The sequence below is a fragment of the Trachemys scripta genome, chromosome 2, assembly GCF_013100865.1.
Source record: "Trachemys scripta elegans isolate TJP31775 chromosome 2, CAS_Tse_1.0, whole genome shotgun sequence".
Classification (NCBI taxonomy): Eukaryota; Metazoa; Chordata; order Testudines; family Emydidae; genus Trachemys; species Trachemys scripta.
In genome coordinates, this window is record NC_048299.1 from 169,717,593 (window position 1) to 169,729,681 (window position 12,089).

The 12,089-nt window shown below is 45.4% G+C and overlaps 1 protein-coding gene across 1 annotated transcript in view; it reads left to right on the forward strand.

Moving 5' to 3' along the window:
- Positions 1-1,893: 1,893 nt before the first annotated feature.
- The window catches only part of BMP6 (bone morphogenetic protein 6), a 145,948-nt gene continuing 135,752 nt past the window's right edge, over positions 1,894-12,089 (forward strand). Inside the window, 2 exon segments of the mRNA XM_034762284.1 lie at positions 1,894-2,701; positions 2,703-3,165. Coding sequence (XP_034618175.1) covers positions 2,609-2,701; positions 2,703-3,165 — 556 coding nt within the window. The 5' untranslated portion in view covers positions 1,894-2,608.

Below are 12,089 nucleotides of genomic sequence, written 5' to 3' on the forward strand. Positions count from 1 at the left end.
CTCTAAGGTTTGAAATAATTTTTAATAAGATTGTATAAGGTTTTCAAGCAGTTTGTGTACATATTATTACTTGTTCATAGATTAAGGCCAGAAGAGACCATTATGGATTATTTGGTTTGACCACCACCTGAATGATGCTGTATGTGCCACTTTGTAAGTCTCTTTGTAAGAATATTGTACTATATTGTACCCTGTTAAAATTACCTTAGATATGACATTCTTTAAGAACCAAAATGATCTGAAAGTAAATTTGATTATACTGAAAGTAACATACTTACATTCTAGGCAATTTAAATAGGTTGTATAAATTGGAGAAAGGATGAACAAAAAAGGCAGGTGATAATTTCAATACACCATTTATTTTTTTCTTTTATAAGCCTTGCAAGTAGAGCTAACTTAGCTATTATATGAAAGAGCTCTTTCAACAGAGCACAACAACAACATGGTTTATTTTAAAAATGTGTAAGTGCAACTGTGCACGAGCTTCCTTCCTATTAATTTATTCAGAAGTTATTCCTCTGAATTACTGTAATTATAAAATAACAGATGTATTGTTTTAGTTTGAAGGATTCCATTAAAATTAATGAGGGAAAACTCATGACTATCTATGCAAGTGTATAAGCTGCTTAGGTCTGATTGGTGAAAAGTCTCTCTCTTTCATGATATGCCTGCCAGTCAACATTCTGAATCCTGCAGAGGGTGTTTTCCAGATTCAGACAGAGATTAATACTGTACCTTGACCCTGCAAAAAACAAATTTAAAAACTAAAAAAACCAACCTCACACCTACTAGCAAATCCACAGTACAAGGGTAATCACAGTGCAGTATAGATGTATACAGCCAGAGGTTTTATTATAGTACCATATGTTTTACAACATATAGGAAGACACAATCCTTGAGGAGTTTACAATGCTTTAATCCCGTAGCTGGATCTGCAGAGGAGGACCCTTGCAGAGCCCCATTAACTGACTAGTTTTTAAAAATTCTAAATATGTAAGCTTTTTGGGGGGTGGGCCTGTCTTTCTTGTGTTTGTATAGCATCTAGCACAATGGGATCCTGGTCCATGAGAGGGACTCCTGGGTACCAATGCAATACTGCTAATAAATAAAATTGATTCCATTTTGTTTGGTATCATTTAAGAATAAAATAATGACTTCAGCAGGGCTCTCTGTGAGCACAAGAGACTAATTACAGGCCCAAATAAAACACAACATAGTTGTCAGACATCAGCCCCTGGTGTGGAAGGGACTGGGTGGGAAGGAGTGGGATGACAACCAGGAGGCCTGAACCAGTTGTGATAGCATCATTTTGGGGCCCTTTTACATCCCAGCTAAGCCAAAAGGATGCTGCCCTTGTCATTTTTCAGTTCAGTGAGGATACCAAAGGAAACCAAATTAATGCTTTTGTATTTGTGACTACAACCCGGTTAGCATCACTCTCTTGTACCAGTTAGAGGCTACATGGTATTTTAATCTGGTTCTACCATTTTTCTGCCAAAAGCCAAAGTTTCAGAAACTGAAGAAGAAGCAACAATTTAAAAACACCCCCCCCCCGCCTCCCACCCTAAACCACTTATTCCATCCAGCCTAACATTAAACTACTGCCAGGGCAGCAGCAAAGCCAGGGCCTTGCCTTCCACCCCTTGCCCCTTGTGTCCCGCACATCCTCCTCCTGCGAGACACCGCCTCCCTTCCACGGCTTATTTCCAGTCTGCAGCAGGGGAAGCCCAGAGCCAGTCGTTGCAGACGGCAACACCCCCGCTTGCAGCCGGCTCGGGGTGGGGAGACTCGCACGATGGACGCAGGAGGAGCCTCTTGAATAGCGGCTTTCGCTGTCTGTCAAGGGGGTGGGCGGGCGCTTCGGGGAGCTGGAGTGTGGTACCTGCCGGAGCGCTGCTCTCCTCAGTGAGTCAAGGCTGTCTGTCCCGGGAGGAAGAGCAGCGCCCGCGCATGTGATTTTTTTTTTGGCCCCACCATCACCCCTTCAGCCGACCCCGGGGGACTTTAGCAGCAGCAGCAGGAGCCTCCAGCTCCCCTGCAGGGACTTGCCTCCTAGAGAAAGTTTGCTTTTATTTTATCCCCCCCCTTTTCTTGACCCCCCCCAACCCCTTACAGGCTCCTGCCCCTGCCAACTCCGCAGCTGGCTCGCGCCGGGGGCTTGGGTAGCGCGGGGCGGGCTGCGAGCGGCGCGTGTCCCACGGGGCTGGGCAGCGGGGGCTGCTCTGCGCTCAGCGAGCGGCTCCCGGCGGTGAGTCCCCGCGGGCTGTGTGAGCGGGGCAGCAGCGGGGCGCGTTTGCTGCCTGTGGGGCCGGGAAGCCGCCCACCCCCACCCGGGGCGCACACCGGTTGCACCTGAGCAGCTCTTTTCTCCCCCCCCCCATTGCCACCGCAGCCCTTCCTCGGGGTCTGCCTGCGCAGCCGGGGGAGGGGGCCGAGAGTGACCATGCGAGAGAGAGGGAAGGTTTAACCCCTTCGCCTCCCCCCCCCCACTCATGAATTAACTCCCGAGGGGGGGAGCAGCAGAGCCCGGGGACAGAAGGAGCCGGGCATCCCTCGTCTGCCTCAGAGGCGAGCCAGCAGCAGCAGCAGCAGCACCCGGCTGGGAGCGATGCCTCTGAGGCTCGGCTGGCTTTGGTGGGGAGGGCTGCTGTGCAGCTGCTGCTGCTCCCCGCCGCCGCCCGTGCTGCCCCTGCTGCCCGCCGGGGGGGGCGCTGCTGGCGGACAGCAGCAGGGAGCAGCCGCAGCCTCCAGCCGCCTCCTCGCCGGGATTCCTCTACCGGCGCCTCAAGTCGCACGAGAAGCGGGAGATGCAGAAGGAGATCCTGTCCGTGCTGGGGCTGCCGCACCGGCCCCGGCCGCTGCACGGGCTGCAGCCGCGGCCGCCTCCTCCCCAGCAGCAGCAGCAGCAGCAGCTGCCCCCGCCGGGCAGGCTCAACTCGGCTCCTCTCTTCATGCTGGATCTGTACAATGCCCTGTCCAGCGAGGAGGAGCAGGAGCAGGGGCCGGGGGCAGAGCGCCGCCGCCTGCAGCCCCCCACCGCTCACACCCTGCAGCGCAAGACCCTCATCCCCCAGCCGGGACCCAGTGGCGGCTCCCCCTCGGCCAGCTCGCAGGACAGCGCCTTCCTCAACGACGCGGACATGGTCATGAGCTTTGTGAACCTGAGTGAGTGTCAGGCGGCCGCGTGGGGCAAGGGGCGGGCCAAGGGGGAGACGCGGTCTGGGAGGTGGAAGCAGGTGGCATCGGAAAGTGGGCACAGCGGGAGAGCTCGGGAGGCAGAGCCAGCCGCCGGCAGCCGCATTTGGAGGCTCTTGGTTACTAATCCGGGATAAGAACATCGGTGTTCTCGGCGCTCGGCTGTGCTTCTCCCCGGGGTAGCGGAGATCTGACTATAGCTGACTCAACTTCTCCCTAGCACATCGCTAGACGGCTTCGCTGCTTAGACACCGTACTGGCCCTTCACTGCATCGCAGGGCGAGGTGCTACCTAAGCACCAGCTCAGCGTTCCCTGGGATCTGCTCCATGGTGGGCTTTCCTCTTTTGCTCCTGCAGGAGAGCACTCACCTAGCACTTTGCGTCTTCAAATGCTAATTAGTTAAGGGCAGCAAAACATTCAGTGACTGTGAGCTGGTAGGGATAGGCGCTTTTTGTTGTTGTTGTTTGACATTTTTTGCCTGGGGCAGGAGAGTCAGGCTTGGCTGCCAGTTGTACACATAGGCTGCCCCATTTATTTATTTATTTTGCAATGATCCCCAAATTAGAGGATTGGGCCAAAAGAAATCTGATGAGGTTCAACAAGGATAAGTGCAGAGTCCTGCACTTAGGATGGAAGAATCCCATGCACTGCTACAGACTAGGGACCGAATGGCTAGGCAGCAGTTCTGCAGAAAAGGACCTAGCGGTTACAATGGATGAGAAGCTGGATATGAGACAACAGTGTGCCCTTGTTGCCAAGAAGGCTAATGCTAATGGCATTTTGGGCTGTATAAGTAGGGGCATTGCCAGGAGATTGAGGGATGCAATCATTCCCCTCTATTCGACATTGGTGAGGCCTCATTTGGAGTATCAGAGGGGTAGCCGTGTTAGTCTGAATCTGTAAAAAGCAACAGAGGGTCCTGTGGCATCTGAAGAAGTGAGGTTCTTACCCACGAAAGCTTATGCTCCCAATACTTCTGTTAGTCTTAAAGGTGCCACAGGACCCTCTGTTTCATTTGGAGTACTGTGTCCAGTTTTGGGCCCCACACTACAAGAAGGATGTGGAAAAATTGGAAAGAGTCCAGCGGGGGGGGGGGGGGGCAACAATGATTAGGGGGCTGAAGCACATGACTTATGAGGAGAGGCTGAGGGAACTGGGATTGTTTAGTCTGCAGAAGAGAAGAATGATTTGATAGCTGCTTTCAACTACCTGAAAGGGGGTTCCAAAGAGGATGGATCTAGACTGTTCTCAGTGGTAGCAGATGACAGAACAAGGAGTAATGGTCTCAAGTTGCAGTGGGGGAGGTTTAGGTTGGAGCACTGGAATGGGTTACCTGGGCGGGGGGGGGGGGGAAATCCCCTTCCTCAGAGGTTTTTAAGGTCAGGCTTGACAAAGCCTTGGCTGGGATGATTTAGTTGGGGATTGGTCTTGCTTTGAGCATCGGGTTGGACTAGATGACCTCCTAAGGTCCCTTCCAACCCTGATATTCTATGATTCTATGAACGGCGTTCCTAAACTGTGACTTAAGTTGTCCAAAACTTTAAGGGTACCTAATGTCCTTCCACCTCACATTATTTTACACATATAGAAAACAACCAACCAACAGCAGACAAGTCTCTGAGGGAAAAAAGTTAATCATCAAGTTGGTGCATGTATCAGATTATCCAAATGTAATTTGAAAATCATCTTCAAAATTAAGTGAAATAGCAAAGGCCTGTTTAATCTTATTGAATTTAAAATAATTATGATATGGCCTTCTGGATTATATCAGGTGCAGCATCACTTTAATAATACCTCCTTTCTCTGGGGACTACACTGTGCACTTGAAGTGAGATGGATTCAATGATCTGTTAGAACCTTTCCACCTTTATCTGCTACAATCCTATGTTAGGAACATAGTGCACATTCAATATAGCAAATGATGGGCAACTGGGTTTTTGGGGGGGACGGGTTGTGGGTTTTTTTCCGGGCCGTAGCAACAAAGAATGTGGCCCCCTCCGAGCATATGTCCGGGCGGGGCCCCTTACAATGCAGAAACTGGAATGCGGTATTTATTTTATACAATATACAGGGTTCATATTATGTATACATAGGCCTACAGTGTACATGTATTCCGTATTTACGCAAAGTGCTTCTTTTGAGCCTTGTTCTCCGCAAATTGGTTAATCAATGCGTCGTAGTCCAGAGATCTGGCAATCTTGTTTTCGATTGCAATAAGTGCAAGCGCAGAAAGCCTGTCATCTGTCATGGTTGAGCACAGGATATTCTTGATCAGTTTCATTCTGCTGAAGCTCCTTTCAGCACTAGCGACAGTAACTGGTGTGGTCAGAAGAATTCTGATGCAAATGCAAAGATTCGGATACATCTCCTGAAGGCTGTTCTTGTATGTGTACATTAAAAAATTGTTTGCCATGACAAGTCCTCTCTCTTTCTCGATGACATAAATAAAACGATTCAATTCCATTATGAGTTCGTTGGCATCAATGTCTCCCATTTTTCTTTCAAAATTTTTGCTGTGATTCTCCAGTTCATTTTCTCTGTGACACTGCTTCAGGCTGTTAGCGTTGTACAGAAATCCAAACAACTTATACCACTCCACGAGTTGGTCAAATCGCAACGAAACAGAAGATATGGCCTGATCAGTGAAAACAAGAAAGAACTGCGATTTGAATTTTTCTTCGGCAGAAAGACGACTCGAATCATCAGCACATTCGTAATCAAACATTCTCTTCTTACGTCGCACCCTGGTTTCTGGAAACACCTGCTCAATACCTATATGCTCTGCTATTTCACGTGCATTTGTGACCACAGAGATATATCCTGTATTTCGATAGTCTTCCAAAAACTTCTTTGTAGCACCGACTTCTGTCTGCAGTACGTCAATTGACACATCTGGTGACTGAATTAATTTGCTCGTTTTATTGACGTGAAATAGTATATCGTACCATGTGTACACAGTCAGAACAAAAGGCCATGTAGTAACATGGTCTAAAAGCGCACCGGCTTCTGTTGCTGTATTGCCATCTTTCTTTTCGAGCACATATTCTCGCAAAGATGACAAAGCATTGCACAATTCTTCAAGGTGATAACGCAATGGCTTCACAACATCAATTCTCGACTCCCAATGAGTGTCCGATAACCCTTTAACAGATATTGGCATATGTTCTTGAAATATATCCCAATGTGAAGGTGAAGAAGAAAAGATAACGTATATTCTGTTAATCAGACCGAAAAAGTCAACGGCATATTTCGATGACTTTGCCGCGTCTGAGATCACAAGATTCCATGTGTGAGCTCCACATGGTACATACAAGGCACGGTCATTTATTTCTAGCATGCGGGCTTGAACTCCTTTATTCTTTCCTCTCAGATTTGCGCCGTTATCATAAGCTTGGCCTCTCATGTCAGCAATGTCTATTCCTAAGTTGTTTGCCTTTTCAAGAAACGCTTCCAATAAGCCCTTGCCAGTTGTATCATGAACATTAAGAAAACCAAGAAACGCTTCACGAATATTGACACCATCTTCACCGTTGCATTCAACAAAGCGTAACACCACAGACATCTGTTCTTCATGTGACACGTCGGGAGTACAGTCCAAAATAACTGAATAATATTTTGCTTTTTTAATCTGCGCTATGTTGGCCTCTTGAATGTTACTGGCAACAAATTGAATCAGCTCGTTTTGGATCTGTGGACTGAGGTACTGAACATGTGTCTCTGCCTTCTTAATTCTCTGTAAAAGTTCGCTGAGGACAGTATCATACTTTGCAAGCAATTCAAACAGTCCCAAAAAGTTGCCATTCGAAGGATCGCTGAGCTTTTCCTTACTTCCTCGAAATGCCAAGTTTCTTTCGGACAAGAAAATAACGACATCAACCATGCGTTTGACCACATTTCTCCAGAAATCTCTTTCTTTCAGAAAAGCCTGCAATTCGAGTTGGTCAATAGATGTACGGTTTACTATGCCTGACCGAAGGTCAAACCATTTCACCATACAGTCTTGATGACCTTTGCCTGTTTCATGCTGCTGAAGTCTTTTTGACAGTGCTTTCCAAGCAGATGTTCCACGACATAGCGGTATGTCGCCAGTGCCAAATAATTTACAACAAAAACAAAAAATGGCATCTTTCTGAACTGAGTACATTAACCATGAACGTCTTATTTTCTCGCCATTTGCCATGGTTCGATAGAAATGAGTACTTGTGAACCTCCGTCTTTCCTCGTTAAATGGAAATTTGTAACTTTCATTCTGCTGCGGTGGGCCACGTGCAACAATATCACACACTTGCCTGTCCGATATTATAGACGGCCAATCTCCTGGATCATCAGTCAGTGGTTCAGATTCAGATACTTCTTTCCCGGCAGCAGCTGGAATATCTGTCGCAGTTTGTTTGGTAGAACAACTGGCTTCACCTTCGACCTCACTTGAAGCACTTCTGGATACTTCTGGATATGATTTGTCGCTGCTAGCACTGTCCGTTTCATGTGCCTGTACCTGTACGTTGGATTGCAGCGCAAAATATGTTGACAACTTTGGAATTTTCTCAAGTTCCTTCTCGGCATCTTTTGCTGCCTTTTGTTTACTAGCTCTGCTCTTATATGTTCTCTTAGACATCACAAAGCACGCTTCTGCGTTGGAAATGAATCGTTTCAAACGATAAAAATTAAACAACTAAATTAATAACATTTATCCGCCGACCGCCATTATGAACGCAAATACACATTCTTTGAATGGGTCCAACTAAAATTCGAAACTGACCGACAGACAACTGATGTAACCAATAGCATTATGATGTATCATAATGACTTCACGATTTTGTCACTAAAACCGACATGGATTGTGCAATAGCGTCAATAAATGTCACTTACCTAGTTATACCTTACATTTTTTTTGCCACTTTTAGGGGCCCCCTTCCTTGCGGGGCCCCCTCCGGTCGGAGGGTACTGAGGGCGCTCGCTATGCCTCTGGTAGGAATGGGATACAGAGGGACCTAGACAAATTAGAGTATTGGACCTACCCTCCAGAGTATCTACCACTCCTCCCAGTTGGATAGCTCAGTGGTTTGAGCACTGGCCTGCTAAACCTAGGGTCATGAGTTCAATCCTTGAGGGGGCCACTTAGGGATCTGGGGCAAAATCAGTACTTGGTCACTGCTAGTGAAGGCAGGGGCCTGGACTCAATGACCTTTCAAGGTCCCTTCTAGGAGATAGGCTATTTCTATTAATTTATATATTTAGTGTCATCTGCAAACTTGCTGAGGGTGCAGTCCACGCCATCCTCCAGATCCTCTAGTAGTAGAATAGCAAGGGTCAGTCTGCAGGTTTTGATTGCATTGACAGAGGGCTGGTCTACACTGGGGGGGGAATCGATCTAATATACGCAAAAGTTGAAGTATCTTAGATAGAATTACCTGGGGTCCACACGGCGCGGGATCGACGGTCGCGGCTCCCCCGTCGACTGTGCTGCTGCCGCTCGCTCTGGTGGAGTTCCAGAGTCGATGGTGAGCGCGTTTGGGGATTGATATATCGCGTCTCAACGAGACACGCAAAGACTGCCTTGAGTTGCTCAACCTCTGTTTGGTTATGAAATGGTGTGATCTGGCTATGAAGAGTACCCAGTCCTCTGCCAGAAGAATGGTGACAGACACTTGGAACACAATAGGAAGGTATATGTAATGGGGAGATGCTAAAATAAATTCTATTAGACATCAACCTTATTTTTAAACAGAGCTCATTTTCAGGATGTTATTAATTTGCCATGCACCAAAGAGAGAATTTCAATGGAAAAACAGAAAACACTTTTTAATAAGTTTTATACAGTGGAATGCAATTGTAAGGAACTGATATAGTGAAACTCCATTTAATGTGAAGAAGAATGAAACACCAATATTATTCCAATACATTTCAATGTGCAAAGTGCTTTTCCATTTTTAATGAAGTTCTGTAAAGTTTAGACTTCACAGTAGGACGGTTCAATGTCATCTTAAAATAAATGTTTTGATAAATGTCGATCCTAGAGTTAAGCAGCAGAACTATGACTCTTATCCAGGAAGAGATTGGTTCAGAGATGGTGTTGTTGAAATACAGACTGTTAAGCATTCCATGAGTTTCCTAATCTACAGCAATGATATGTTAACTAAAATTTTAAAATGTAGCTGTCAAAGTATTACCACAGAAAGATACATGTGTTTTTTGAATCAAGGCCTGAATGATGCACACTCATAGAAACTCTTGGGCCAAAGTTAGATGGAAAAATCAATGGGCTTAAGACTGTGGAGTTTCCGCCCCCTTATGTGATTGCTTGTTAGAGTTTGGCCACCAAAGGAGCAGACAGTGGGCGTGGCCTTCTTAAACTCTGGATGCTCTGAAATTGGTGAGGAAATTCTATGGAATTTCAGGCAAATATGCAGTGGCTCAGAGCTTCCCCGCCATTTTCTGCCTGCCCAGTCTGCTTTGGCAACACTGTCAGCTGCCAGGGCATTCCCAACGATTGCTGGCTCTTTTCCTTGCCACTAGGGTTCTCGAGGTCATATAGCAGGAGTGTGTGTAAATTAATGAGTACAGGGTCGGGGTTATTTTACTCTAGGAATTCCAGAAGAAGGATGCTGTGGAGAGTAACGCTTTTCTAGTACCATCTGCTTTCCAACCAGCTGGGCTTCTCCCAAACCCACAGAAGCCTGACTGCATGTCGTTCAGGCAGGTGAGCTTTGCAGAGTAGAGGGGAGGATGCCACATTGCCTCCACCACCTTATTTTTATACATTTTGGCTTATGGGTTTGGTCCTGCAAGGTGCTCACAAATTCCCAGAAGTGTTGAGCACTGGCAACACTTACTGACTTCAATGGGAATTTTGGGCACTTTGGGCAAGTTGTTTAGCACTTTGCTGGATAAAGCCTTTGGGGAAAATTATTGGAGAGGATGATACTCCCCTCTCTACACTAAAAGCACTGGTTTCTGTTGTGAGCAAAAACATTCATTAGGTTCAAATCAGTTCAAATAATTTGGATCAAGACACTTATATAATAACCAGGGGAAATTATTCATGTAATGTATTGAAATAACAGTTAAAGTGCTAGCTATGAGTATCAGGAAGTGTGAATCAACATTAGAAATTTCTCACCAGCATCCAAGTTGCTAGTCATAAAAGATAATGTCACTTACAATCATTGTCTGTTATTAAACTGTTCATAGATCAACAGACTGAGATTGTCCAATTGGTGTAGCATTTATTGCCTCTTGGGATGTGTTGGTCTCTTGCAAATGTACTAATGACTACTCTTTTCAACTGAATGATAATTTATAATGCAAAATAACAGGAAGCTTACTGATATAGCATAAGATAGAGACTAGTTCTGAGGGGAGAAAGACAGCCTGAATTATTGCTTATGAAAATGGGGGTCGGTATGGTATATCCTAGGAAAAAGCAGCAAAAATGTACAGGATTTCAGTGTCTTTCAGTGCTCCTATGAGGTATATACCAAAAAACTGCCAAAACTCATAGTTGAATTCTCTTCACCCGCAGTCATCACCAAAATGATTTTCCTGGTACTTGCATGTGGTCAGGACTCCAGTGACTGGATGCTGACTAAATAGAAAGGTTACTTCTGAACAGCGTTGTCAATGTTTTTTAAAGGTGTTGTCTTTTGACTACTGGTAAAATAGTGGCTACAAAAGAAATTGGAGTGTCCTTCAGAGTCATTTTAATAGAATCAGAAATATAAATTCTTCTGTGAGTGTGGATCCTATTGTAGGTGCTTGCATGTCTTGTGCATGCAAGATTACTTTTTTTTTTTTACTAACAGTGTCCATCAGGAAATGCCTGTGTCCTGTTCCATCTTCTCGTGCTCCTGTGTGAGAGCACAGAAGGTAGAGTGGCCACAATCCTCCCATAGATACCTCTGATTGTCTGTGGCAGTGAGATAGAACCTGGACAATGTCCAACACGTTACTTTTCTTTGAGCTTCAAACACCTCTCCTAGACAAGTCCTGTGAAGAAATCCTTCTTCATGCTCTTTTATTACATTTTTAAATGTGGACATTCCAAAATAAAAGGTGGGGGGCAAGGTTCCGGAGCAAAATGAGGAGGGGCACTGAATCTTCACATTTGTTGGCTGCTCTGATCAAGCCCATTTCCTGGCCAGCTTTGATCTCTTTTTGGACCCTTATGGCTGCTGTGCCATGAAGGAGATTGTGAATGTCTTGTGCTGAAGCCACCTGGCTATAGATGACTTTCTGCCGCTGGGGAATTGCACCAGGGTTTACGTTGGTGTAAGTCCTTGTTGAATCTAGTCCAGCACCATCAAAACAACAATATTCCTGCATTTAGTTTAAAATGTAAACATTGTATATTGTGTTTCTAACTTAAATAAGGGAAGAGAGAGGCCCAGACTACCCAAGTAATCGAGAGGGGTAGTTAGTGCTACGGAATCTTACATCTTCACTAATTTGAACAATTTAAGAAGTTAGAGCAAAGTACTCATTCCTTAAGAGAAAGAAGCAAGCCCCATTGATTATCTCTGCTGTTTCCAAATCGGTAAACCTCTTTAAGTATGATTAATTTACTACCAATAAGCACCTCTATTTGATTATTTATAACAATGAAGTTTTATTGTTCTACCATCACACAACAAATTTTATGTAACTGGAAACTATCTAACTCCAGGCAAATTGTCGACACTTGTGTAACCTTGTTGCTAAGAGCTGATGTAAAGAGCTGCACAAAAACAGTCCATTTGCTATACCCAACATCAAGTTTTATTGGTTGCAGAAAACCCAGGAACTCTGCTACATATTCTTGAGCACTAGCTAATTAAACATTATCTACGGACTATTTACATATCTATTAACATAGAGCAGAGCACTCTTCTAATGAGAATAGCCTCAAATAACTACA